The 27,054-nt window shown below is 31.7% G+C and overlaps 1 protein-coding gene across 2 annotated transcripts in view; it reads left to right on the top strand.

Annotated features, from left to right (window-relative positions):
• Positions 1 to 26,837, top strand: part of DACH2 (dachshund family transcription factor 2) — a 519,808-nt gene extending 492,971 nt beyond the window's left edge. The window contains exons 8-12 of one of the 2 annotated variants that reach the window (XM_084788790.1): positions 4,363 to 4,511; positions 4,637 to 4,784; positions 9,630 to 9,776; positions 11,018 to 11,083; positions 26,414 to 26,837. In XM_084788790.1, coding sequence (XP_084644916.1) covers positions 4,363 to 4,511; positions 4,637 to 4,784; positions 9,630 to 9,776; positions 11,018 to 11,083; positions 26,414 to 26,463 — 560 coding nt within the window. In that variant the 3' untranslated portion in view covers positions 26,464 to 26,837. Of the gene's footprint in view, positions 1 to 4,362; positions 4,542 to 4,636; positions 4,785 to 9,629; positions 9,777 to 11,017; positions 11,084 to 26,413 lie in introns of both variants that reach the window. The other variant, XM_084788789.1, reaches the window with a different exon arrangement.
• The last annotated feature ends 217 nt before the right edge of the window (positions 26,838 to 27,054 follow it).

Here is a 27,054-nt window from a genome sequence, read left to right as displayed (position 1 = left end):
AGTAACATTACAAACCATAGACCATGCAACCTGTCTTCATAATCAATAGCAATTTTCCTTTCAGCCAATTTAATGTTATTTCTTTCATGTTCAAATAGAAGACTTCTATGATCTTACCATACTTAAAATTTTGTTCTATGCATGGTGAATATATTGCTTTCCTTTTAAGAAATAATGCCTCTCAGGTGCTCCCTCCTGAAGTTATCTGTTTCCATTGAGTGATATATGACAAGAAATATATTAATTGTAAACTGTCATTAACAAAAGTATTTATTCATGGAATATTATGTTATCTCTGAATCAGCCAGAAGTCAGTGTTCTGTTTGTAGCAATTGATTCTGAAAGAATAAATTTTCTGGCATAAATAAGTTTGTACATTGATTCAGAATCATCAATGTAGATGTAGCACTTCTCTAATTGCAGTAAATGTTGGAAAGAACAAATATATAGATACAAACAAGCAAAAAAGTAATTCTTACCTAGTTGTGAAGATTATATAAATAATTTTATATGATAAATATGTTTATTATATAAATTCTGCATATATCTAATGTTCACTGAAACAGGTTTTAGGATTTAGGCACTATTTTTATGACATTATTTCAAAAGGGAAATTGTGAATGAAACTTATATAACTCATAATAATTTGGTGGTTTCTACCTTAATGATTGTTTACAAGTTTTATATCTACATTAGAAGATGAGAGAGACTAGGAATAGGGAGAAGGGAGAGAAGGAAAGAAGTGAGGAAGGCAGAGAGAAGGGCGGGGTTGAGATTTAAGAAAATTGAGTTAATTGTGACTGTTACTGCATGCCAACAGTCTCAACTCAACACACACGAGGCCAAGGCAGGAATATGGAGTATCAGAGATCATCCAGAGTTACATAGCCAAACTCGGAAAGAGATTGGGGTTAATTTTAATGATTCATAATGAATTCATTAAATGGTATGGAAATACAAGAAAAAAGGAAAATATGTAACTATGGTCAAAATGATCCTTTTAAAGATTTTAAAGGATAATCTCTGAGACTATAATTGTTATAACTTTCTGTCAAAATAGTATTAATAGGATAGTTTGGGTTTTTATTGAACTCTTCAAAATGGATTATTATATAAGAATTCAAATAATGGAAAACTTTATTATCTATTTATTTTCATTAATTTATTTTGAGGAACTTTTTTAACTTTTAATATATTTCATTTCAGTTAACATATATATACATATATAGAGAGAAACATATATATATTATGTAATACATACTGACCACAGTTTCCCCTTCCTCCACTCATTCCAGCGCTTCCCTATTTCCCCTCTCCCACAGATCCACTCCTACTCCATTTCATCTTCAGAAAGAGTAGGCCTCTAAGAGAGGACACTCCAATCAAACAAAATAAGATACACTAAAGGAAAGTAAAAGCTCTCACATTGAGACTGGACAAGACAAACCAATAGGAGGAGAAAAATCCCAAGAGCAAGCAAAACAGTCAGAGCCACATCTGCTCCCACTGTTAGGAGTCCCAAAAAAAAACCACCAAGTTACCAGCCATAACATATATGCAGAGGACCTAATGCAGATCCACTCAGGCCCCTTTCTTGCCATTTCCATTTCTGTGAACCCATATGAGCACTAAAATTTCAATCCAGTGGACCATGTTCTCTTGATGTCTTCCATCTTCCTTTTCTTTGGGGTCCCCTTATCTCAGAGTGCAGGGACTGATGGAGACCTCCAACTTGGGCTCTCTCTCCACCCAAAGTTTAGTTGTGGGTCTCTGCACCTGATCCTATATGCTGTGGGAGGAAGCTTCACTGATGATGCCTAGACAAGGTACCAATTTATAAATGTAACAGAATATCATTAGGAATCATTTATTTTTTTACCAGTCCTGTTTGGTTCTTTCCTAGGTCTCTGGGCTATACTGTCTCTGGTTCCTGGCCATCTAGATAGGCAGTGTAGGGCAAGGGCTCTGACTCATGGCATGAGTCTCAAGTTAAACCTGACAATTTTTGGCCACCCTCACAAGTTCTGAGCTACCATTTCCCCTCACCCACCCACCCACATCTAGCAGACAAGACAGATTATAGGTCAAGGTTTTTGTATGTAGGTTGGTGTTCAGGTTTCTTTAATGGTACTGAAGAGTACCCTCCTGTACCAAACAGATTAGAATGAAGAGGTGAAAGCTCCATGCAGGCACCAGCTGCAAATCTCTGTGTCAATTTTGTGGGTGAACTGGTGGTGAATGGGGACAGGATCGGGAGGGATCAGATGTGGGGATAGGAGAGATGGAGCAAGAGAGTACAAAGAGATGTAGATGGAATGGGGGTGGGCATTTGGGAGCCTGTATGGAAACCTAGTGCAGTGAAAGCTTCCTGGAATCTATATGGGTGATCCTAGTGAGGAGTTCTAGTAACCCTTTACAGACTCTGTATCCTTTACAGAGTCTGAACTGGCCATCTTTGTAGCCAGGAAAGACTTCCAGTGGTAGGACTGAGTTGTGTTCTGTTAATTTGTTGGTCAAGGGTGTCCTGTGGAGATCTCCAAACAACCCAGACTGATGCTAAGACAGAGCTGGGCTCTCTAAAGACTGACAGCTGACATTACCAAGGACAACATTCACACAACTCATTGAACATAGAAAATTTTATTATTAAATATCACAACTTAACATTATAAACTTTTTTGGTCTTAGAAAGATGACAAACATAAGATAATGTAATATTAAGAGCATTTTGTTTAGAGAGAATGCTGTCCCCTTAAGTAATCTGTCATGAAATTCCTACTGTCATATGTCATAATTTCCCACACAAGAAATCCCACAGCAACTGTCAGGATGACTGTCAATGCAATTGAAAGCTATCACACACACACACACACACACACACACACACACACACACACACACACTCAAATGCATAGACACATTCATGCACTCACAAACTCACATTTATTACATATATAAATAGACATATATATACATTGATACACATGTTATCTATTAAAAAGTAAAATCTGTATGACAAGTTCATATCTATAGAAAACAGGCTGAAAGATAGATTGTTTCTTGTAGTGCATTTATTTCTAAACCATGTGAAACTGGTTAGGAATAAATTCAATTCAGACTTACTTTGTTTTAATTTTTAGTGAATCTATTTCAAATATATTTACTAGCAGACAATTTTTTACAATCACAGAGAAACATTTTTTATAGTTTCATTATATCATTACTGAAATTCAGAAACTACAATGTGTAGATTAACTTAAGTGTTAGGCTTCATCTTCTATGCATGAATCCTGAACTATTATAAATTAAGTTTATTTGCATCCAAAGATTATTTCCCTAGAAACATTTACTTGAAATAATACAAAATGTTTCTGTTCCAAGATAGAGAGCAACTAATAGAGAAGTTCATGCAAGTCGCTTAAGAGATTCTTACCCACAATATATATATATACATAACAATCTATGTGTGTATGTCAAAAATTTTAGGCTCCCATGTAAAAAGAAGTTCCCACCATTGCTAGATATTTCCATTGTAACCAATTATGAAATTACATAATAAAAATTATACTGATGTATCAGTATATGAAACTAAGAGAGAATCTCATTTAAGTGCCAAAGACATGGAAGAAAATAATTTAAAAGTAAAAGGTGAGATTAGATAAGATTTGCATTTTTCTCATAGTAAATAATCTACAAAACTGTAATTAACACTGAAAATACCCAAATTTCAAGCAAGTAGATAACATTAAAATAAAAAATTGTATATTCACTCAAAGAAATCTTACACAGAAACAAAAATGAAAAAAATGACCACTCATATAGGTCTAGGGAAGGGGAATAGGCAGAAAAGGGAGGGAAGGTGGGAACTGGAAGATAAGAGAGGGGGGATAACAATCGGGATGCAATGTGAATAAAGTATAATAAATAATAAATAATAAATAAAAAAGCTGCACTATAAAAATGATTTGAGATTTGTGACTATTGGCAAATATTTATGATGAATATGAGAAGAAATTTGTATATTCTAAAATGCATTTGTTGTCATTGTTAAAACACTGTATAAAATTTTTAAAATTAAAATTATATTTAAAATACATTAATTGTATTTTATGTATTTTTGTATTTATGTGTTTTTATACATCAATGAAGGCATTAGAAATAATGATAATGAGTAAATATGTAGATTCACAGACAGATCTGAAAGAATAGATTACAACTTATACATCTGTTGGTAGCAATCTGATTCTCAAGTTTATGGATATGATATAACTTGAGTACCAATAATTTAGTTTTAAGAAGAACATTGGTGAAACATTTGAATTGTAATTTTTGACTCTTCTCACCTTAATTTTATCTTGACAGAAGAAGTACCAGCTCAAATTCCAATGATGAAGTCATCCTTGGACAAGATCCAGTTGGCTCCTGGACAGGCATTGCCCTCTGGATTCCCTGGACCATTCATTTTTGCTGATAGTCTGTCCTCTGTGGAGACTCTGTTGACCAACATTCAGGTCAACAATATTTCTATAAACAAACTAAATGTAATACAAGACATTAGCACCTACATTAATTATTTCCTATTTGAGAACTTAAAACAGGTAAGATGAACTGCATACTATTTCCTGTACTTTGACAGGGTCTACTGAAAGTGGCTTTGGATAATGCTCGCATCCAGGAGAAGCAGATTCAGCAAGAAAAGAAGGAACTGCGAATAGAACTCTACAGAGAAAGAGAAATTAGGGAAAACCTGGAGAGACAACTTGCAGTTGAGCTTCAAAGTAGAAGTAAGTTGAAGAAGTGCAACTAAATGGTGAATAGTATGTTGCAAATTGTTTTCTTTTTACCAGAAACACTTCTAGGGGTAGCTATTAACTGCTAAAAATTAATAACAAGCCAAAAACAAAAGGTAGTAAATAAATCACATAGTAGTAAGAGAGTTTTTCCCTAAGAGATAATGAATGAAATTTGTACTTTGGGCCAATTACAGATTCAAAAGATAATAACAGTCCTCTTGTAATATAATGAACTGTATCTAGGTGTAGATAATATCACCTGGTCTTACATACCAAACATTTACTTTTTCCTAGGAAGGGAAGTATATTTTGTAATTATAAAGTAAAGGAAAGTCTCTCTCCTAGAGGGATTTACATTGTCTAAGTATATGACAACCAGAAAATTCCAAAACGAAGTGGCCAGAGTGACCTTGCATAATCTGTATAGTTTGAAAGAGAGTAGTTTGTTTCACTTATTGAAGTTATATGGTGATAAAACAATAAAGAGCATCGTGGGCTACACTGAGGACCAGGTTGGGTTTTCCAACTTTAACAGAGACTCCCACTCTTCCACCTTTGATGCTGGAACTGGCATTACTCTCAATGACAACGTTGTAAAGCTTATTTCCTGCTATGACAATGAATATGGCTACAGAAACAGGGTGATGCACCTCATGGCCTACATGCCTCCAATTAGTAAGAGGCCCTGGACCACCCACCTCACCAAGGATAAAAGAGCAAGAGAGAGGCCCTAGGCTGCTGAGGAGTCCCTCTTTCAACTCAGCCCATGACAATGAGCATCTTCCCTCACAGTTTCCAACCTAGACCCCCAGAATCGCAGGATGGGCTCAGAGAGCCCTACTTTCTTGAATACTATCAATACAGTTCACTGCACTTAAAAAAAGAATACCTTCTGAAGCTGATGCCTGCATCTGAGCCTTAATGAATCAGTAGTCCAAAATAAAGAGAGCATGCAAGCATTCAGCTTAAGCGTTGTGTATTAGTATAGACATGAATCAAAACACAACAAAACAACAAAAAGCAAAAGCAAAAAAGCCCCAATTCATACAAAGGTGAGTGTATGCAGTTTGAGTTTTGAGTGACTTTGAGTTTAATAAATTGCACAGTGAAAGATTATACAAAAATGTCAGTAGAACTGAAATTATAAAGAGAAGTTTTAACTGTGTAAATGATAAGTTTTACCTTGCAAACAGTGGAAAGTATTAGAAGGAAGCCAGGAGAAAATCTGGCTTCATTTTTTATTGCATACTTCACTTTAATGGTGTGCTATTTTTTTCTACTTCTTTTTTGAGAGTATGATTACATTTTTCCAACCCTCCCATATAGCCCTTGCAACTTTCCTTCTAATATAGGACTCTTCCATAATTGTCATAAGTCTATGTGTATACATATATATTTCTGAATATAGTTTGTTCAGTTTTTAGGCACTGAACAACAAATGTGTGTGCTCTTCCAAGAGAAGAGCTTTCCTTATTTCCATACTTATTTTACCCCTCATGGGTTATCCACTGGTATTGTCCTCATTCAGCTCATGGTTAGCCAGTCATGCTGCTGAGATTTTAATGGTGTAGCTTCTGATATTAGTAGGTGATATGATTTCACAGCAAATCTCTGTCTAATTAGGACTGATGTGAGACTGGGAGAAAGGAAAATATTCCAAATGGATTGCTTATTCTCATGCAAACAGTATTAATAAGAATTCAATTATCATAAGATAATTATATGGAAACAAAGATGAGAAATTAGAGAAACTATGAATTATTCAAAGTAGAAGTAATTTTGACAGCATAAATTCAATTTTGCACAGTATAGTACATAATCTGGGCTGGTTCTCTGAAATACCACACAAAAATTTCACATTCACTTTTATAAATAATTCCCACGTATTCATATTTACCATAAAACACTAAAGAGCAGCAAACTGTATAGTGCTAATTTCAGTTTATTTCCATTCTCTCATTAAATTTCTTATGGAAAGATCACAAAGCCTAAAGTAAGTAGTTGAGTTAAAGGGTGAAAGCACTGGTACAAATGGTACTGACAAAATCCATAATCTGGGCATGTCACTAAAAACTGAAGTATGCTTCCAGTCCAGTAAAATTCACTAACTTATACTAATCCTAAGTATTAAACAGTAACATGAAATCTGTCTTGGAAGCTTTCCATAAATACAGTTTCAAGAATCATTTGTTGAATTGAAAATAGAATTCTAATGGCTGCACTCAAAATAATTATTTTTTCTTCAAAAATTTATTAAGGGCTAGAAAAACTAAATTATATGTATAAAGATGTGGAGAGTAGTATGGTTTTGATATTTAGCATATGAAATAAATAAGTTAGCCATGGTAACTCATATTTCTTTAGTAGAAAATATTTCCTATAAACATAAAAATGATATATATTATATATAATAAGACTTTTAAATTAACTCTTGAAAATCATGTGTCGTATAGAAAAATTTCCTACAAACTCAGAGAGACCTGCACATCCTAATGTCTGCTAATTAACTTCTAACAGACACTTTGTGTCTACATTTATTATAGATATCTATTGTGCTTTAACAAAGTAAGATCATACTGCATCTTTTATGACATCTCCTGTGACTTATGTTTAATATATTTAGCACTTTATGTAATAATATCACTGCTACTGTTATTACTACTACTAATTATTATCACATTTGTTATCAACAGTTGTACTACTCAAAAGCTAGTGCTTGTTAACTGTCTATATGCCAAGAATTATTATAAACTTTATGTGTAATAATTAGTAGAATTATAGAAAAGTACTATAATATCTTCACTAATATTTAGAAATTCTTTAGTCATTTTTATAAATCACAAAAGTATCTCCCATTAAATAATTTAAATTTCCTTTGTTTTCATGATTATTTTATATCTAGTTTGCTCAACTTTTAAGTATATATTAAGTTCCTATAATGGCAAATGAAGGATAAACAGTTTAAGCAAATATATTTAAAGTAACATAAATCTAAGGACGTAATGTGAAACATCTAACATATAGTATAATAAACATAAATTTGAATATATTTTAATGTATCTCTGTATATAAGAAAGTGTATATAAGATCATATAAAAGTATATGTACAATGAATATGCATAGCATCCATTTTGTTTTATTTTCCTTTTGCTATGTGGTCCAGTTTAGAATTGGTAATCCTATCTCAAACTTTTAAGTGCTAAGTTTGTAGTCATTAACTAGCAAGCTTTAGGGAGAATAAAGCTCTTTATTTTTTAAATCTGCATAGATTTGTTGCTAATTAGATTATGTTACTTAAGTTTAATCACACATACATTTTTGCATGCTGTAATATCCATTAATATATTTTGCAGCATATATATTTAAAATTATAGGATGATGGCACTTCAGGAAATTTTGTTAAATGCATGCTTAGGCTCCCTAAATACCTTTGTAGCTACTAAATTTAAGACATATAACTACGAGATATTGTGTCCTAGTATTTTTAAAGCAATAAGTAGCCAAAGTCCATTGAACACATTTATGCAGGTACTGGTCTAAACAGTTCCATAAATGTATTGACCATTCTCAAAAATTATAATATAAACATTATTTTTAATTGAAATAATTTGTTAATTATGTATTTTAGTAATGATGTGAATACAATTACAGCAAAAAAATAATTTCATGCTTAACAATAGTTAACTATCTTTCATAAATAAACTAACACATTATATTTTTGTCTTTGTCTCAACAATTCTGAGTTTTATGTCAGATTACTGAATTTTCATTTCAGGTATACAACAATTTATTTGGGCAAGTGACTTTTGAAATTATTGAAAACACACACATTAATATGTAAAATGAGTAAAACTGAAACTCAGATTATTTTAATATTTAGTTCAGTTGAAAATATTGCATACACATAATTGTTTTAGCATTTTTAATTGTCATCTAACTATTTACCTTTATAATGATTTTAAAAATTACCTAGGAAGATGGTAGGTTTGTTTAGAATCTTGTTATGAAGTGGTACATTCTTGGAAACCAATGATCTTTTTTGAGGCTCTATCATATTAAGTTTTCAGAGTTTAGAAATGATTTTTACATTATGGACTTGAAAGTTTCTCTTTGAGACAGAAGCCCTGAGGATTGAGCTGGAATTGTTATTCAACTCTTCTTTGGCCCTTCTGCTTACCAAAGGCTCAAACTGTGATTACAGCTTTATAGAATGCTTATATAATCATTGCTGAAATTATTTCTATTAAGATGAATGTGTGTGTGTGTGTGTGTGTGTGTGTGTGTGTGTGTGTGTGTGTGTGTGTGTGTAAGGAAGGAGGGATATGGAGAGAAAAGAATTATTTAAATTAATAATTGTTTTATCTTCTGTAGGTAATATTTCAGAGAAATAGACACTTGTACTTTCATTTTTAAAGAATAAAACAATGTCTCATAAGTATTTACACATTTAATTTTAAAATTTAAAATATGGATGGCAATAACTTAATGAGTAATATTTCTTAAGAAAGTAATAAAATATTTAAGTAATTAAATGTATGTGGTATGATATGTAGACAATAATTTTCCCAGAAAACTGCTAACCCTGTGTGAATGCATATGTATTAGAGAGCATACATTTTAGAAATGGAAATACAAAAACAAGTTGATGATGTTATCCAACTACAGTCAACAAAACACCAAATTGATGAGAACTGGGACAAAAAGAAGCTAAACATGTGTGAGCTGATACATTTTGGCTTTCTGGTTTTATACTTGTATCTCTGCCCTATAACACATTAAACTCAACAATACTGAAACATTAAGCATACATTTGCAAACTACTTCTCCATGTTTTAGGTACAATGCAAAAGCGTCTGAAAAAAGAGAAAAAAGCTAAAAGGAAACTTCAGGAAGCCTTGGAATTTGAATCAAAGCGCAGAGAGCAAGTGGAGCAGGCACTGAAACAAGCTACAACTAGTGACAGCGGTCTGAGGATGTTGAAAGGTAATGTTTAATTAGGACTTTCACTTTTAAGGTAAAAAAAAATGAAAACTTAAACTAACAGAAAGAGATAAACAGAGAAGATTTGTCAAGAAATATAATTTTAGGTCAAGTGTTTTAAGTCATGAATCAAATCAAATAGCCCTTTCTCTGGGAGACAGAAAAAATAACTGTAGATAGATTATTTAATGCAGAATGCATCAAAGTTGAGATCCTCGGAGAGAATCTTCGTACTAAAGAAATTCTTGAAGATTCTATGTAGAGGGGTATATGAATCAAAGTGTGGTAAAACAAAATTTTTCTAGTTTTATTTTAAGCTTGTAATCACCTAAGATTGCTTTAATTGATTCAGACACAATGTGATGTGAATTTTCAAGTAAAGCCCTCACAAACTTTTTACAGCATAGTCACTAGCTTGTGTAAATTATCTGAGCACAATCATAACACATTTGCTCCTTCACGCATCTCAAACTACAATTCACTATGTCAATATTGGCTTTACTTGCACTTAGCATAAATCACTATCATTCAGAAAATACACTATAATGATGAGTCACTTCAGTTTAGTCAATTTTATCCATCAAATTTTTGTTTTGTCATCAGAACATGTTAACTGAATAAATTTAGAGGTTTTGTTTTCTGTTTTTATATAAACAGATATTTTTCCAGAACAATCTTTAGATTTTCAAATGGTGAAAAAATATTTACCATGTACCTGCAAATATATTCTTAACTGTACAATTCAGCTTTAGTATATAAACTTCATTCCTATTATTAATATAGAAATGCCATGAGAAAATAAAGGAAATGGAGGGGAAAACTAAACAAAAGAAAAATTATTCATGTGTTTTGAAGTGTTGTGTGTGTGTGTGTGTATGTATGTTTGTGTGTATATAATGTATATAGCATGTATACACATATACACATAACATTCACATGTAATATAAGAACAATTAATGAAAAAGAGACTGTGAATGTGAAGAATTAAAAGAGAGGACATATGAGAGGGCTTGGAAGAATGAATGTGAAAGGGTCAGTGATTTAATTATACATAATTAATATAATTTATGAAATATTAATATGAAAATTAAAAAATAATTTAAAGAGCAAGAGATGTTTAGAAAGCAGAAAAATACTGTTCAGAATCTTGTATAATCTATAGTGCCAAGATATTGGCAATTTTTATTTAAATGAGATCAGGAAACATGGGATTGAACCTTAATACTGAATGTCAATTCTTTCAGATACTGGAATTCCAGATATTGAAATAGAAAACAGTGGTACTCCTCATGATAGTGCTGCTATGCAAGGTACTATAAACATCAATTTCCTTCCTATAGGTGCTTATTGTGTGATCCATGGAGGTAGAGGAGGGAAATTTCTATGGTGATAGATTTCATTCATGTAAAATAAGGTAACTTTTCATACTCTGACATAAGAAGCACTTTACCGTGATCTTTATTGGAGAAAAGCATGTATGATATATCCTATGATTTTGATAACCCCTAACAATCCAATTCCATATATATTCTCATTCTAAAAGTGGATAAATATATAAGAAACTTCACAATCATACTGTACATGTGGCTTATAGACTTCATTGCTTCAGTGTTTGTGAAGGGCACAAGGTACAATAATCACAATGTATAGATATTTTAAAGGTCCGCTATATGCTTTTATTAGTCTTCAAATATCAATAGTAATTTTAGGAATTTTCTAAATATAGAATTAAGAATGTGAGGTATAATTTTCAACCTGTATGATTTTCATAATTATTATATCTTTCACAATATCATAATAAAATATGTGAAAGTTATCAACATATGGTTGTGTCAGACTGCACAATCCCTTAAAAGAAACACATTTAAGTGGAAAATATCCCATGCACTGCTTTTGTAGTTTTTCAGTTTTCTATAGTATTTATAGTCACATTTATTGTATAAAATAAAACCTGAATATACTAAAAAATGCATATCTTAAAGACCATTTTCCTAACTTTGTAATACAAAGAAAGCCATGAATATGTTGTTTACTGAAGAGTTAATAAATTGGTGCTTTTCTGCTTTTGAGATTGCATCTATGTCAAGGCAACTGAAGGGGATGTGACCATGCTGCTGGACAGCTTAGGAAAGTTTGGAAGCCCATGTTTCTGTAGCTTTGAAAATCTTTTTATTAAATCCTGAAGCATCAGATTTCATGGACCTTCTGATAATGTTTGACATTGCTGCATCTTAATAGCCTAAATAAATTAATTTCATTAATTGTGAAAATACATCTGTTTTAGTGTATTCAGTGATCTTTGAGGCTGTTTAGCTTATTCAATAATGTTTGGGGCTTTTTAACTTTTATTTATTTAATAATTCACTCATATTACATCTCAATTTTTATCCCATTCCTCCCTCCCTCCCATTTTCCCCTTACTCCCCTCCCCTGACTGTTCCTGAGGGGGATTTCCTCCCCCTGTATATGCTCATAGGGTATCAAGTCTCTTCTTGGTAGCCTGCTATCCTTCCTCTGAGTGCCACCAGGCCTCCCCATGCAGGGGACAAGGTCAAATGTGAGGCACCAGAGTACATGAGAAAGTCAGTATGTTTGGGGCTGTTTATTAGGCCTATTTTTGCTGGACTGCCTTCCTCCCACAATTTAAAGAACAGATATATGTATGCAAAGTAAATTAAAATAGGATTAACTATTTAGCCAGTTCATTTGCTACAGCTAAATTAATAAAGTGATACTATTAGTGATTCTGATAACTGATGTTTCCATTATACAAGTATAATAGCATGAAACATTTGTTTACTCACTTCTCAAACAGTAACACACAGCTACGCACAAAATCTCTAAGAAGCCAAAGGTTTGTCTGTGTCCATAATTTGAATGAGATATAAGATTAGTGTTGGAACTAAAAGGAGAATCCAAGTACAGTATCAGCAGATTTTACCTACCTACATTATGATTTATCATCCCATGTATTGCCATCCAAGTCACTATAGTTTCTTTATTTTTATGGTGCCTTTAGGTGATGGAAATAACATTTTTCTCAACTCTAAGATAAATAGATTTTGAATTGTCATAAATTTATTTTATTTTCATATAGCATATAGTCAATGTGACCAATAAGAGTGAAAGTAGATTTTCAACCCATGTTGAGTTAATAAGTTTTTATTTTAATTTATGCTTAGAGAACACAATATTGGTGTTCCCTGAACATATTTTTATCAAGTTCATTAAAAATTACACAATCAAATGCAATATTATTATTGAGGTATACATTTTTAAACAAGAAAAGTATTTATAAAATAAAAATAAAATTGTTTGGTGTCTATGGTCAACACTCCATATATATGATAAAGTATAGTAATTTAGTAATTCCTCATTGAATAAAGGCTTTTAAACTATATCAAATGGCATTCATAATAAATGTGGTAAACACTGAAAGCTATACCTTCTCTTCTTTTTTTAGTTCAACAGGTAAGCACTATATGCAATAAAACACCCATCATTACTTTACAGAAAACAAAAACAATAGTAGGATCACATATCACAAGAGAATTTTAGACCATGCATGGTGCTACACATCTCTAACTCTAGCATGCAGGAGATGGAGGCAAATGAGTATCTGTGACTTCCAGATCAGCCTGCTCTGCATTTTGAGTTCCAGGGCAGCAAGAGCTAAAGAAAGATTCTAGTTCCAATAGCCAAAGATTTTTGTCAATGAAAATAGTTTGTTTTGTCAGAGGAATAGATATCTGAAAATATGAACAGAGTAAATTATAAATATAGTTCACAAAGTAATTAAATCTAAAAATTACATAAAACAGCTAATCATTTAGCCACCATTTTAAATATTCATAATTGAAAGATTATCTTTTTCTCCATTCTTAAACTTTAAAAACCCTATAATTCCTGAAAAAAAAAAAGAAATTCAAGCTAAGCTATTATTTTTCTAATCTTGCCAATAGCTTTGTTTTGTATTCCTTAGTTTCTTTTTTATGTCCCTGAACTGTTTACACATTTTCACCTCCCTGACTTGCTCACTTTTGTACTTTGGAAGGTTACTTCCTTTCTTTGTGAGAATCAATTCATGTGTGCCAATACAATGCTATTGCCAAAACTCATCTGCATCACAGGAAACAGTTCAGGCTTCAACAATGTCCTTTCTCTTCCTATTGTGAATAGCTCTGCTGGATAGAAATCTATCATTAACCTAGTGCTCTCTCTTTGAAATTCAATTAGTTCCACAGTGACATCTTTTTAAAAAGATATAAAGGGAACTTGGTAAAATCAAAGCAATTATAACCAGTTCCACATAAATTTGAACACAGACAAACTACTTGGTATTGTTCATTAGTTTGTCTCCTTTCTAATGTGCTTTAAATGTTGTTTGGCAAAAAAGATAACACACATAGACAACCTTAATAAAATAAAAAAAGAGTTTGTAATTCAGCAGTCTATCACTATTCCTCCACCTAAAGGTTTTTAGATGGTCAACAATGAGTAAAGTACTCACTCTGGTGATTATGTCCACAACCCCAGGAGCGTATCTTTTCAGAGGAACATATAAACAATTGTGGTCCAATTCAAATTTCTCTAACTCAGCTGGGGACCTGCAAGACAGCACATCAACCATCTTATCAACCAATCTCTGCTTCACATAAAATAAATATACCAGGTGCCATTAAGTGCACCTTCAGATCAATGAATTTTGCAAATGACCTTTAAGTGGCATTTGTGTGGTGCATTTTTTTGCTGATAAAAGCAAATTAAATTAGCACAACTACAAGTGAGCTGATAAAAACTAAAACTGAACAGCAGTACCATTAGCTAACAATGTAATATTTTCTCTTTACTGCATTCTGCCATTTAGTTATTATCCTATTGGAAATCTAATTATAATCCTTTTACTCCCCAGTCAAACTTCACAGTTTTTGCAAGCTTAGCACTGACAAGTGATTTCATTACATTTGATTGCCCATGCCCAGATTGACTTAACTTCACTTGGAGAACTAAAAGCCCTCTCAGTTTCTCAGATTCCCTGTTTGCACATTACTGCAACAGCTCCTTTAATTAATTAGCATGAACAGCAGTAACATGAACTGCTGAACAGAAAATAACATCATTTTATGATCACAGGGAGACTTCTCCTTTTGCATGTTTATACCTTAGTTAACTTTTGGATGATTATATTTTCTTCATAAGAGTGTCTTGTAGAGTTGATAGTGCAAATTTCTTAATTTAAAAAAATGACATCATTATCATCCTAATAATAAGAAGAAAAACAAACACAGAATATTAAGTGCCTAAATTTCAGTGGTAAAAAGCCAGAATATATATGACTTTCTACTCATAAAATAAAGCAATAAAAGTGAATTCGTAAATTGCAAGGGAATAGTGACCCACTGTATCTGTGCATGACAGTTAATTGGTTTTCCTATAAAGAAATGAATACAACAAAATCCTAACAAGTACTTTTTGCATGTGAAGTAACTATATTAATAATTTTACATTTGCTTAAGTTTCAATAATTTTGTCTAATATAAGATGATTGCTTTTGTCCAATATTTTCTCTAGAAGCAGAACAATTTTCAATAATTTCTTTTAATTCATGACCAGCACCATCAACAGATATTAAATACAGCATATTTATTTAAGTTAAAAACCTTGTGTAAAAATAAACTTACTATGTTATTTCATTTTTCTAAGTAATTAAAAAACATAAACTCTAAAACTTCTTTGGAATGGAGACTGACCTCTAAAGATACAAAATTTAAGATTTCTTCTAAATGGTATACCTTAAATAGATCAATCAAAAATTGAAAAACAAAGTGCTATTTGATAGAAAAATGAAAGATACCATTTTAACTTTTACATATTAAAAAATTTTCTGTTCACAATATATTTAGTACATGTGTATTATAAAATATTTAAATATATTTATGTGAACTATATACATAAGTATTTTTCTAAATATATATGATACATATTCTTATCCAATTACAAAATCATCTTAAACAGTATTCATTTTTCCTGAGACTTATCATATTTTCTCCCTGCTGTTCACATACTAACTCAGAGAGAACTTCCTCTAAATGGTTAAAGATGAACATCTATATAATAATTACCCTTATTAATAGTAATACTGATATTTTATTATTAGTAGTAAATTAATAGCTAAAATAATTACCATCATTATAGAACTGTGGTTGTACCATTTAGTACAATGGTAAGAAAATTGATAATGTGATTATAAAATATGATAAGAAAAGATAAATTTTATATGAAGTCTTGTCATGTATATATACTTTTTTAAACAATAGAATTTCTCTAATAACACAGTGTTTTGTCAGTCTGTCTTGACAGCCTCTGCTGACTGTTTTTTGCCCTAATTTCATCAATTATTAATTCCTTTCATGTGTTATCTTGTACTGTGTTGGAAGGGATGCATAGTCTCTCTAATGTTCTTTTGAACAGTGGCCATATATTCTCTTATAAAGAAGTTTATCACCTCAGGGAATAAAGAGATTATAGAAATGTGAGTTACCTTAAGGACTTCCTCTCAAATCTTTTCGTTGAACTTGGAATACTGTAATATTGTCTCAGTTAGTGTTCCAATCGTATGAATAGACAACATGACCAAGTCAACTGTTAAAAAAAAAAGCATTTAATTCAGGGATTGCTTTCAGTTTCAGAAGCGTAGTTCATTATCATAAAGGCAGGGAGTATATGACAGCAACTAGACAGGTGCCACAGACAGAGAAAAGTTTATACCAGAAGCCCTAAAACATGTCCTAGTATCTTTCTCTAACATGGCAAATATGAATGCTATTTTATTTTTGTCTAATGTCTTGAATATTTGTTGTTTGTTGTTGTTCTTTTTTATCCTCAGGAGAATTATATCTTGTTTTTCAACCTTTAGAATTTTTATCTTGATCAGTCATGTCCCCCAGATTATATCATGCTTCTCTGCTGTGAAATATCTATTGAAAGTTCAATTGTAATAGATATTTCACAGCAGAGAAGCATGATATAATCTGGGGGACACTTGATACCCTATGAACATATACAGGGGGAGGTAATCCCCCTCAGGAACAGTCATAGGGGAGGGGAATAAGGGGAAAATGGGAGGGAGGAAAGAATGGGAGGATACAAGGGATGGGATAACCATTGAGATGTAACAAGAATAAATTAATAAAGGAGAAAAAAAAGAAAAAAGAAAATAAATAAATAAAATCTTTAAAAAAGAAAAAAGTAAAAAAAAAAAAAAAGAAATATCTATTACACTATAATACAGTTCATGTTTCCAGGAAGATGCGAAACTATTTGACCATTTATGGCCTAGTTGTCATAGTTAGCTTGTACCATGTCATTACAGAGCTAACAAAACCATTTGTCCTGACCTAAAAACTTCAGTGCTTATCATGATGATACCAATAAATCTATTGTACTGATCTACGATTTCCACACTTATAGTTACAGCTACATTGAACTTATATAACAGATGATACAGTGATAGCAAGATAATAAGAGTTGTAAACTGAGACATTTCCTACTCCTTAGCATTTGGACTCTACACAAGTAGTTTGCTAATAAACAGGTATTTTATTCACTGCCAGTGAGGAAGGTATGTTTAGCTTCTCCCTACTGCCTACTATTTTAAGACCCATCTTTATAAATGCAATATACTTTTAAAAGGTTTATTTCTATTTTGTAATTATGTGCATATATATATATATATATATATATATATATATATATATATATATATATGGGTATGCACACATGAGTGTAGATGATTACAAAGATCAGGAAGTTTCAGATCTCCTGGAGCTTGAGTTTGCAACACTGTGAACCACTAGAATTAGGTACTAGGAGCTATACTTGGGTTCTTTGGAAGAACAGGAAATGTTCTTAATCACATAGTGTTTCCAGACCTTATTTTTTAAACTGGAATTCACTCTACCCTATATTTAATTGATACATACCTGAAAATCTATTAAAAAGAGCCTTTTATCAAAATATTTTAATGTTCAATCTTAAAACAATAAGTAAAATATATAGTGTTTTAATAGACAGTTCTAATCATACTATCATTCTCTTATTAATTTGAAAGTTTGGAATTATTATGTTACTGCAACTTAAATATACAGTAGTTCTATGTAAATAATAAATTCATACTTTAAATTTTGCATGTGTATAAAAACAGATAATTCATTGTATATGAGTACTAGTGTGATATTTTTTGTCATTTCCTGACAACAATTTTGCCATAATAATATTATCCTTATGTGGTTGTTTTTTTAAAGTGTGTGATTAGCTCATTTTGAAAGTACGGAACTAACCCAAGAAAACATCTGTTTTCTTTATAGACAATTGGAACAAATTGCAATCATTATATATCACTATTTATCAATGCCTGTAATAGAGGATTTAGTAGAACTCCAGTATTGAATCATACAGAAAAACACATAGTGTGATTTTTTTTTCAGTTTGTAGCTTAGAGTATCTGAAACTATCGATAATTTTATAAATGCTTGCAACTTATATTTGTACATGCTGGCATACTAGCTCCAGAAAAAGACAAATGTGGTCTAATTTTATACTTAAGGCTGTGAAGTGTAGCATAGATAGTAATATAATTGTTTTATTATCAAAGTCACTTCACACTGACAACCGAATATTAGCTTTGTAACTATAGACTAAGATTTCCTTACCATGTGGTTTAAGTATAAAATATTTATCTGTTTGATCTAGCAAGCTTTTCTCTCACATAATAGTCAGATAAAATTTATTTTGTAAATAAATTTGGCATTAAAGAAAATATAGTTTAGAATGTATACATATCTCCTTGTTCCACTTATATTTTACATTTTCAATATTTGGGAATTAGCACTGGCATTCAACCTTATATGGTGCTGCAATCTTTTCATGAGCAATGTAAATGATTATCAAGGCAATATAGTCTACAGTTCGTCAACTTTCTAGGAAGCATAAATTTAGTGACAAGCATTTCTTTTTTATCACTCTATTTTGTAACAAATGCTTAAGTGCCCTAATTTTTATTAAATTATTAAAATAATTAAATTTGATGTAGATCTTAAAAGCTTTGAACAACTGTTCAGTGAGTAAAGGATAACCTAATATAAAGAGAGCTAATAATCAACTCTTATAATCTCCTATTAACTAGATTTTAATTTTCCAGGAGGAGTGTTGGATGTTATTTTAAACATTGTACAGCTTTCTGTACATTTAGTACTTTCTAGTACTACACTTTTAATATTTCTGTATGTTGAGTAATTTCAATTATAACTAATGTTTTCCTATCAATTTAGCAAATAGAAGTAGAAGCAAAATTAATTATACTTTTAAATATATTAAAATGTTTCCATATGTCTTTTTGTAAAAAGCAAGTAAATGTAATTTTTATAAATGTTTTATAATGTATATTTGTGAAAAGTAAAATATAGCTATATGTTTGGATTATTTAGATTAACATCCTAAAAATAAACATCAGATTTCAAACTTGCTCTCTACAGGAAAATTGTTAAAGTATATGACATTCTGCAAGTGACATGTATGCTTCAAGTGGCTCCTGACCTAGTTTAGTAGCTCAAACAAACTAGCTTTTACTTGTTCGCCTTCCCTTTCCCTGCAGGAAAGCAGAACTCAAGTGCTTTTAAAATGCTTGATATGATTCAAAAAATTGCCAGTTTTTCCTAAACACATATGTTTCATTGCTATTTTAAAGAGGTCTGTAGGAAGTGAAACAAAGTTGCTTAAAGAGCCCAGGTCAAGTAGGCAAGTTTTCTCAGTTAATAACTAGCCAACTCAATACTAATCATTAGAAGTCTTTCCACCTCTCTCCATCTTACTGTCTCATCAAGATGTCTGATCCAAACTCTGACACAAATGACAAGTCCGAGTCGTCATTGTTGCTATATTCTATTGAATATACATGAAGTAAGCATTTGGGCTTACATATGTAGTTTTCACAAGAGTTGAAATAGTTGACATATAAGTAACATTTAAAACATTCTGTCAAACCTGGATTTTTCATTATGTACTTATGGTACACATACCACTATGCATTGCCCTTGGTGAGGTCAGAAAGCTTTTGATACACCTCTTTGGAAGATAAATCATGCAAAGAGTATAGTTTTTAAATAGGAAACGCATGTGGTTTAATATTAATTCACAAAATTAGAAAGACCCCAGAAAAAAATAAAAATAACACCATCTAGACTGAGCAGGTGCTAATAATCATGTATTTAGGATATTTAATAATAATTAATTTAAAAACAGATCATGAATTTTAAAAAGCCCAAGGAAGGGTAGGTATTTTATAATGGCAATAAATATAATATTTTTAAAAGTGAGCAAGAGATGCTTAAATTCTGTTCTCATACCGTTTCCAGAAAAAGAGGTAACTTGTGACTTGCCTTAGGTTTCATTCAAACATAAATCTCAGTTTTGCAACCAAGAACCTGACATGGTTCCTTTTTAAAAGAATTTTGTTTTTAATTACTATTCTAACAATAAACACCATGCATATCTGAAAAGATATCATATGATTTTTCCGTAAACTTAGAATAAGTCAGATCCAACAGCATTTTGTTATTTGAATTGACTGTCAGTAATCTACTTTCCTACTCTCAAATAAGTAAGGCCATATTTATACAAGGATATTAAACTAAATACAACACAAGCTACCATAACTAATGTTACATAGTAGGAATAATACATATATATGTTTTTTATACAACTGAAAGAAGTTCATACAGTTAATTTTACATTTAATTTTAATTGAATGAACCTAATGACATAATTTGGTTGACTATATACCTATATTATTTAATCATTTTTGAATTTAGGTAAAGAAATCATGACCCATCAGTGTAATCCTGATTTCAAATAATATTGTGCTCATTTGAAACCTAGACATATATGAAAAATAGTCAAATGGTATATACTCACTTATATCTGGACACTAGCCCAAAGGGCATGTCCCATAAAAGTCTTCACTTACCAGGAAAGTGGGACAGAGGGGAGGACATCCTATTGGGACTCTAAGTGAGAGAATCATGGGAGAAAGGGGAAATAGGAGAATTGAGAGGGTCCTAGAAACCTACAAGAAGAACATTATGATGTGCAGATCTGGGCCCAGGGGTCCTGCTCAAACTATGGCACCAGCCAAGGACAATACGTGCAGTAAACTTCAAACCCCTACCCTGATCTAACCAATGGACAGAACATTCTCCACAGTTGAGTGGAGAGTGGGGTCTGACTTTCACATGAACTCTGGTGCCTCATTTTTGACCATGTCCCCTGGAGGGGGAGACCTGGTGGCACTCAGAGGAAGGATAGCAGGCTACCAAGAAGAGACTTGATACTCTATGAGCATATACAGGGGGAGGATGTCCCCCTCAATCATAGTCATAGGGGAGAGGAGTAAGGGGAAAATGGTAGGGAGGGAGGAATGGGAGGATGCAAGGGATGGGATAACAATTTAGATGTAATATGAATAAATTAATAAAATATTAAAAAACAATATGTAATAAAAATAAAAATAAAAATAAGAAAACTAAAGCAACTTAAAGAAACACTGGACTTAGCACTTAAACTCATTTAAAAATCATATAAACAGCTCAAAATTAAGGTAGCCAATATCAAGACAAAAAAAATCTAGTAATCTAGTTTTGATGTGGCAAAGCTTATTGGTGCTTAAGGAGTCTAATTTCTTTATATAAGTGAACAAGTGATGAAGAAACACTTGAAAGGAAACAGTAGAACAGTGTAGGAAAAATCATATCAGCATTTTGCTCAAAACATAAATTAAACTTCTGAACATGTTATAAATACCACTTGGTAATGTTTGTTTTTAAGTACACATCCTGTTAGAGAAGAAAACCTCATCTATAAGTAACACTGCAATCTTTCCCAGAGATTTTTGCCATGTAAATCAGTGGAACATGCCCAAAGAGCTCATAAGCATATTTTAATTGAGGATTATCATTTAGACAATGTTCATATTGTTAATATCATGCAAAGAAAATAAAAAGGTTTTAAAAATTACTTTAAGTCTACAGTTTTAGTCATTCTGGTAAATTTCATTTTTTAAGAAATGAAGTTCCAACTAAAAGATAATGCTCATAACATCATATATAAGCTATACATATATTTATCTAAATGCTGAATATCTCTATGTCTATCACAGGAAATAAAAAAACGAGTCTGTATTAAGTTTTGGATTCTCTTTGTTGGAATGACATTTTGACCAGGTCTTATTGTTTTTCTGTGCAGCCTGAACACTGATGCCGGAACTCCAAGTGATCCTAGACACGGATAGGGTGCTGTAGCAGTTACCTGCTTACCTAATATTGTGATTCTTTAGCATTCATGCTCATATTCTTTTAAAATATGGAACATTCAATTACTATTTGTTCACAATTGATGAATAGCACCTCGAACACAGCAAGAAAATGTGCTAGAGAATGATCTTCCCAAGTTTTTAGGGGGCAATTATGATGATTGAATGTAGTACTTTATAGTTTCTTTACCCATTTCTTCGAATGAGCTCCTAGTACTTGAGAAACACTATCACATTTATTTACACAGCAGGTTTGTAGTGGGGTAAGTAGGTGGAACAATTATGGAGATGGATAAAATGTTACTTCTAGATTGTATGTGAGAAAATAAAATGCAGATACACCTACTTTGAGCTATGTCTATTAAGGAAAAGCTTTCTATTTCACCAATATGGTATTTAACAGAACCTTTATTAGCAGACAATTTATTGGTACAAATGATTGATATTTGTTGACATGGCCTGTGAACTCACTTTGTAGAAGAAAGTATACCTGATTAATCTCTAAAAAACATAGAGAGCTTTAATTTTTAGAACATCATACATATTCCTTTTAACTGAAGATGTTAGAGAAAGTAATTTACTTCCTCACTACTAGCACATCCCTTATCTGTTAAGACAATGATAGAAACTGATTCCAGCCTACTAAATATGCTTTCTTTATTCTTTTCTTCTTCCTTTTGATCCCAAAATTTGCCTCTTTTTTCTTATACTAGCAACAGAAAACAAATATAATTACACAAATAAAAAATATGAACACTAGAAATGATATAGGAAGATATTATGGGTCATTTACTTTGCAAATACTTATACTATTCATCCTCTGGTCTAGGCATAATCAGGTAACTAGCATTTTCAACAGATACATAAATGGTTCTTTTAGCCTGAATTGCTCAGGATATATCCTGGAATATTTTTAACTGCTTACTTACTAAAGATCTAGCCACAAACTGGTGATATATAATTCTCACCATTTCACACCTCCTAGGAATATAATACATCAGTATTTGAGTGATCAAAACCATTTTATGGCACTTCTTAGGGATTTTCATTACACCAGCAAAATCTTATTTATTCTGTATATCTGTCCGAGAATTAAATTCTGTTGTGATGAAAGTTCTACTCATGCAAAATAGCAATTGAGATTTTTATACATTTTCCAATAATCAGTTCCTTGTGGTAATACATGTAATTTCTTTTGGAATGGCCACTAAACTTAAGTCATTAAAATGCATTAATTCATATCAATATGATATACTTATATCACATCATGAATAATTTTTTCTAAGTTATAAAGATTTTGCTTTTGATACTTTCAATAATTCATAAATGATCTTCTTGTATACACTCTATATTTCAACTGACTGCATCAAAACAATGGCAAATTAGGAACAATGTATAAATGATTAAATAAAATTTGCAATCTCAAGTATATGAACTGAATAACAAGGATATGTGACTAAAGGTACAGCATCCAGAATCATTTTCACACTATATGAACAAAAAACATGTACTGAATGATATAGAAAATTGATTAGTATTTTCAAGTCAGGTCACTTAAATATACAGTAGTGTGTTTTTAACTATTTCAGCTGAATGGGAGGAATCCTCCTTGGTTTTTTTTTTCTGCCATTTCCCCACTTGCTTTCCTTCTTTATGGCACCTAATATTACTTGTTCCTTTCTATAAATGTTAGAAGTATAACACAGAAGGCAAGCATCACACTTACCATGTGTTCTAATGGACAAGACCATACCAATCTCCTGTGCCATCCCAAATCAGGCATTTCCACATTAAGGAAAGGATTGTACAAATATATATTTTTACTTAAAATACTGTCATATCTTTATACATGTAATTCACCATTTTACCTATTGGACAAATATTGAAGCAGTAATGTAACAGCCAGCTCTTTTCAAGAGCCAATGTACATGTCCCTTCTTATGAATTTCAAAGCACCTAACATCCCTCCAGAGAGGGGACTTTTCATTGCTTTTCCTAATCTATTAATTTATTCTTGTTACATCTCAATGGTTATCCCATCCCTTGTATCCTCCCCTTCTTCCCTCCCTCCCATTTTCCCCTTATTCTCCTCCCCTATGAATGTTCCTGAGGGGGATTACCTCCCCCTGGTTACTGAGAAGAGGCTTTTCCTAGTCTAGAATAATGTTTACATGCAGATCGCATATGAGATCATCACAGTTTGATGTTCAAGTATAAACCCTCTTAAAAACAAGAAACAGTCAACTACTAATTAGCTGTTTCCTATTCCTAATGAAGTGAACATGGCAGATTTGGATTAAAATTCAGCTAAAGCTCTCTTCTGTTTATGGTTCCAGATGTTTTTGTTTTATCTAGGAGTTTACTTTGACAGCTACTACTAAATGATAAATCACTCTTATTATAGCTGAAATGCATTTTTAAATTGAAACTTGGCAAACTTTGAGATCATTCCAAGGAACAGTGTCGATTACCAGGTCAATACTTGTTCCTTATAAGTCTGTACTAGGATACTAACAGCAGTAACAGAAGATGTCTCAATATTTTAGAACATCCGACACTCTTCAGATACTATTATTCTTAGAATTTGGGGAACTTTAATTAATGTCATTTCAACTTACTCTTAACTTATTGTATTCTGAGTAAAATAATTAATTTACATCATTATGTTGTCTTCTTGGAAGCCCTGTATTTCTTTTGATTTGCAAACTGATGTGGAAACTATTCCTGATAAGCTTTGTATGTGGGCATATTTAATGAATGTTATGGCCAAAAATGTTTGTCTTTTGTAACAAAGATAAGAATTAAGCATAATAAAGTGAAAGATTTTTCAGAAACTGCATTTTCCCAAAAGGCAAACAATAATTGTCTTTTCTATTCATTGCTGTGTTTATATAACTTTTTAGATGGCGTAGTTTGTTTTACCCTTACTTTCAAATTTGTACTGTTCACATTTTGTACTGCATGATTCAAGAATTACTATTATTGTATAAATTTAAACCCTGGTAAAACTGACTGACATTTGTTGTTGATGAACTTCCCACTGATATTGAGACTGTGTATAGCGAATGAGGTGAATTGTAGAACTCAGATACTAGTTGGTCAATATCATCACAGGATCTTGAACTACTTGGAGGCTAGGACTTCCTTACAGTGTTCAAACTCTATGTCCAAAAGACTGGTCTGAACATTTTTCTGGGATTAGTTCCATGGTTTTCTTGGAAAAAAATGTCTATTTACTTGCTAATGAAGCTCAACTTTAGCTTTCTGATTAACACAAAATACAAGTCTTTTTTCCTTATATCTCCTTGATTTTTGATTGTGAAGCATTTTCCACAAAATTCCATTAAAATATTTAACATGAAATATTCTACACAGAAAAAAGTAAAATATTTTAGAGATTTTTACATACTTTCATCTTTACAACTCAAAGCCTTTTTCAATATGAGTTAAGATTTTAAACAAGGAGTATCAGTCAATTGTGATAATGCATGCTTCCTTCTACTTAAAAAAGGCACATTTGATTTATGGAGATGTAATTTTAAGTGTTCCTTGAGCACAAATAATGCATTTGTGCTGGTTTATGGACACATTCTTTTCTGCTTCCTCTTCTTTAACCAAATGCTAATTTTCCTGGTTTAGCTTGCTAAACATGCTGGACATAAGCTATTGTAATAGAAAAGAACAATTTTAAGTCCAAAGAGGCAAATTGTATTTTTTCTCATTTTTGTAATAAGCCTTACCTATAACAATTAAATGGTAACTAGTAGATGATATGGACCTCATATTAAAATATTTAAATGAACATTGGTTTTACCAGTTAAGGATCAAATGATATTGAAATCTAGTCTCCATACGGTGTTCACAATCTTAGGGTTAACCTGGGGAATGAAAATTCTAAATGTATAAAGCTGTCATTATTTTAGAGCCAAACCAGGGAATGTCTTTCCTTCTGTTTTGGTAGAGCACAGAAACTTCAAGTGTAACATTATGTACAAAAGTAAAACCAAATAGAGATCCCTATAGACATTATAAAATAGTTTATGAAAAGAGCCTTTATCAGCTTTCCATGTCTTCAGTGTTGTATAAAGAAGAGGAGCTGTAGCATGAACTTTACTTGAAGGATCTTTGACATCTGACACATTAGCATATAGACATGTTAAATTAAAATTTACTGATATTAAATTAATCCTATTACATCAAATCATTTTAGGTTACTTTCATGCTCATGTTTCAGCTATATTCCATGGAAGAACTTACATGTTTTCTTCTTCTTAAGGAGGTAACTACTACTGTTTAGCAATGGCACAGCAGTTGTGTTCAGCCTGAAAGGTCCGACTTGGCTTTGCATTAATGAAGATGCTTGTGATTCCAGTATATCTCTGAAAATATCCATCATGGAGTTATTTCAGTTGTGTTTATTAGCAAAGCTCTGTTACTGAATTGTATTTTCTGTGTTGCATTACAAAAATGAATATGTGTATATTTTAAAATCAATTATGTAAATGTTATCATTGCATTAAATTCACCAATTTAAGAACATGAGCTAAATCCTGAAGTAAATTGATTACATTTGATGCTTTTTTAATGCTCAATTCTGCTTGGCATTTTGTCCTTCAAAAAAAGAGTATATTGTAGAGACTAGAAACTTATATGTATGGTTTCTTTGTCCTAACATATGTTATGTTAAAGTACACTTTGTTTAAAATGTACTGCTAATCTTCAGTATAAATAAAATCATTTTGACTTTGTCAGTTATCACTGAGTTTTTATTTTCATGCTGCCAAATGCAATGATGAATTATATAGCAGAAACACTATAAAAACCAATATCTAGAAAGTATGAAGATGTTTGCATAGCTTTCTTTAGTGTTGTTGTGTTAAAAGTATGAATACATATTGTGTTACATTTCACCTGTTG

Source organism: Acomys minous (assembly GCF_964271855.1).
Source record: "Acomys minous genome assembly, chromosome: 7".
Classification (NCBI taxonomy): domain Eukaryota; kingdom Metazoa; phylum Chordata; class Mammalia; order Rodentia; family Muridae; genus Acomys; species Acomys minous.
Note: the sequence above shows the minus strand (reverse complement) of the source record. Positions and strands in the feature narration are given on the sequence as shown.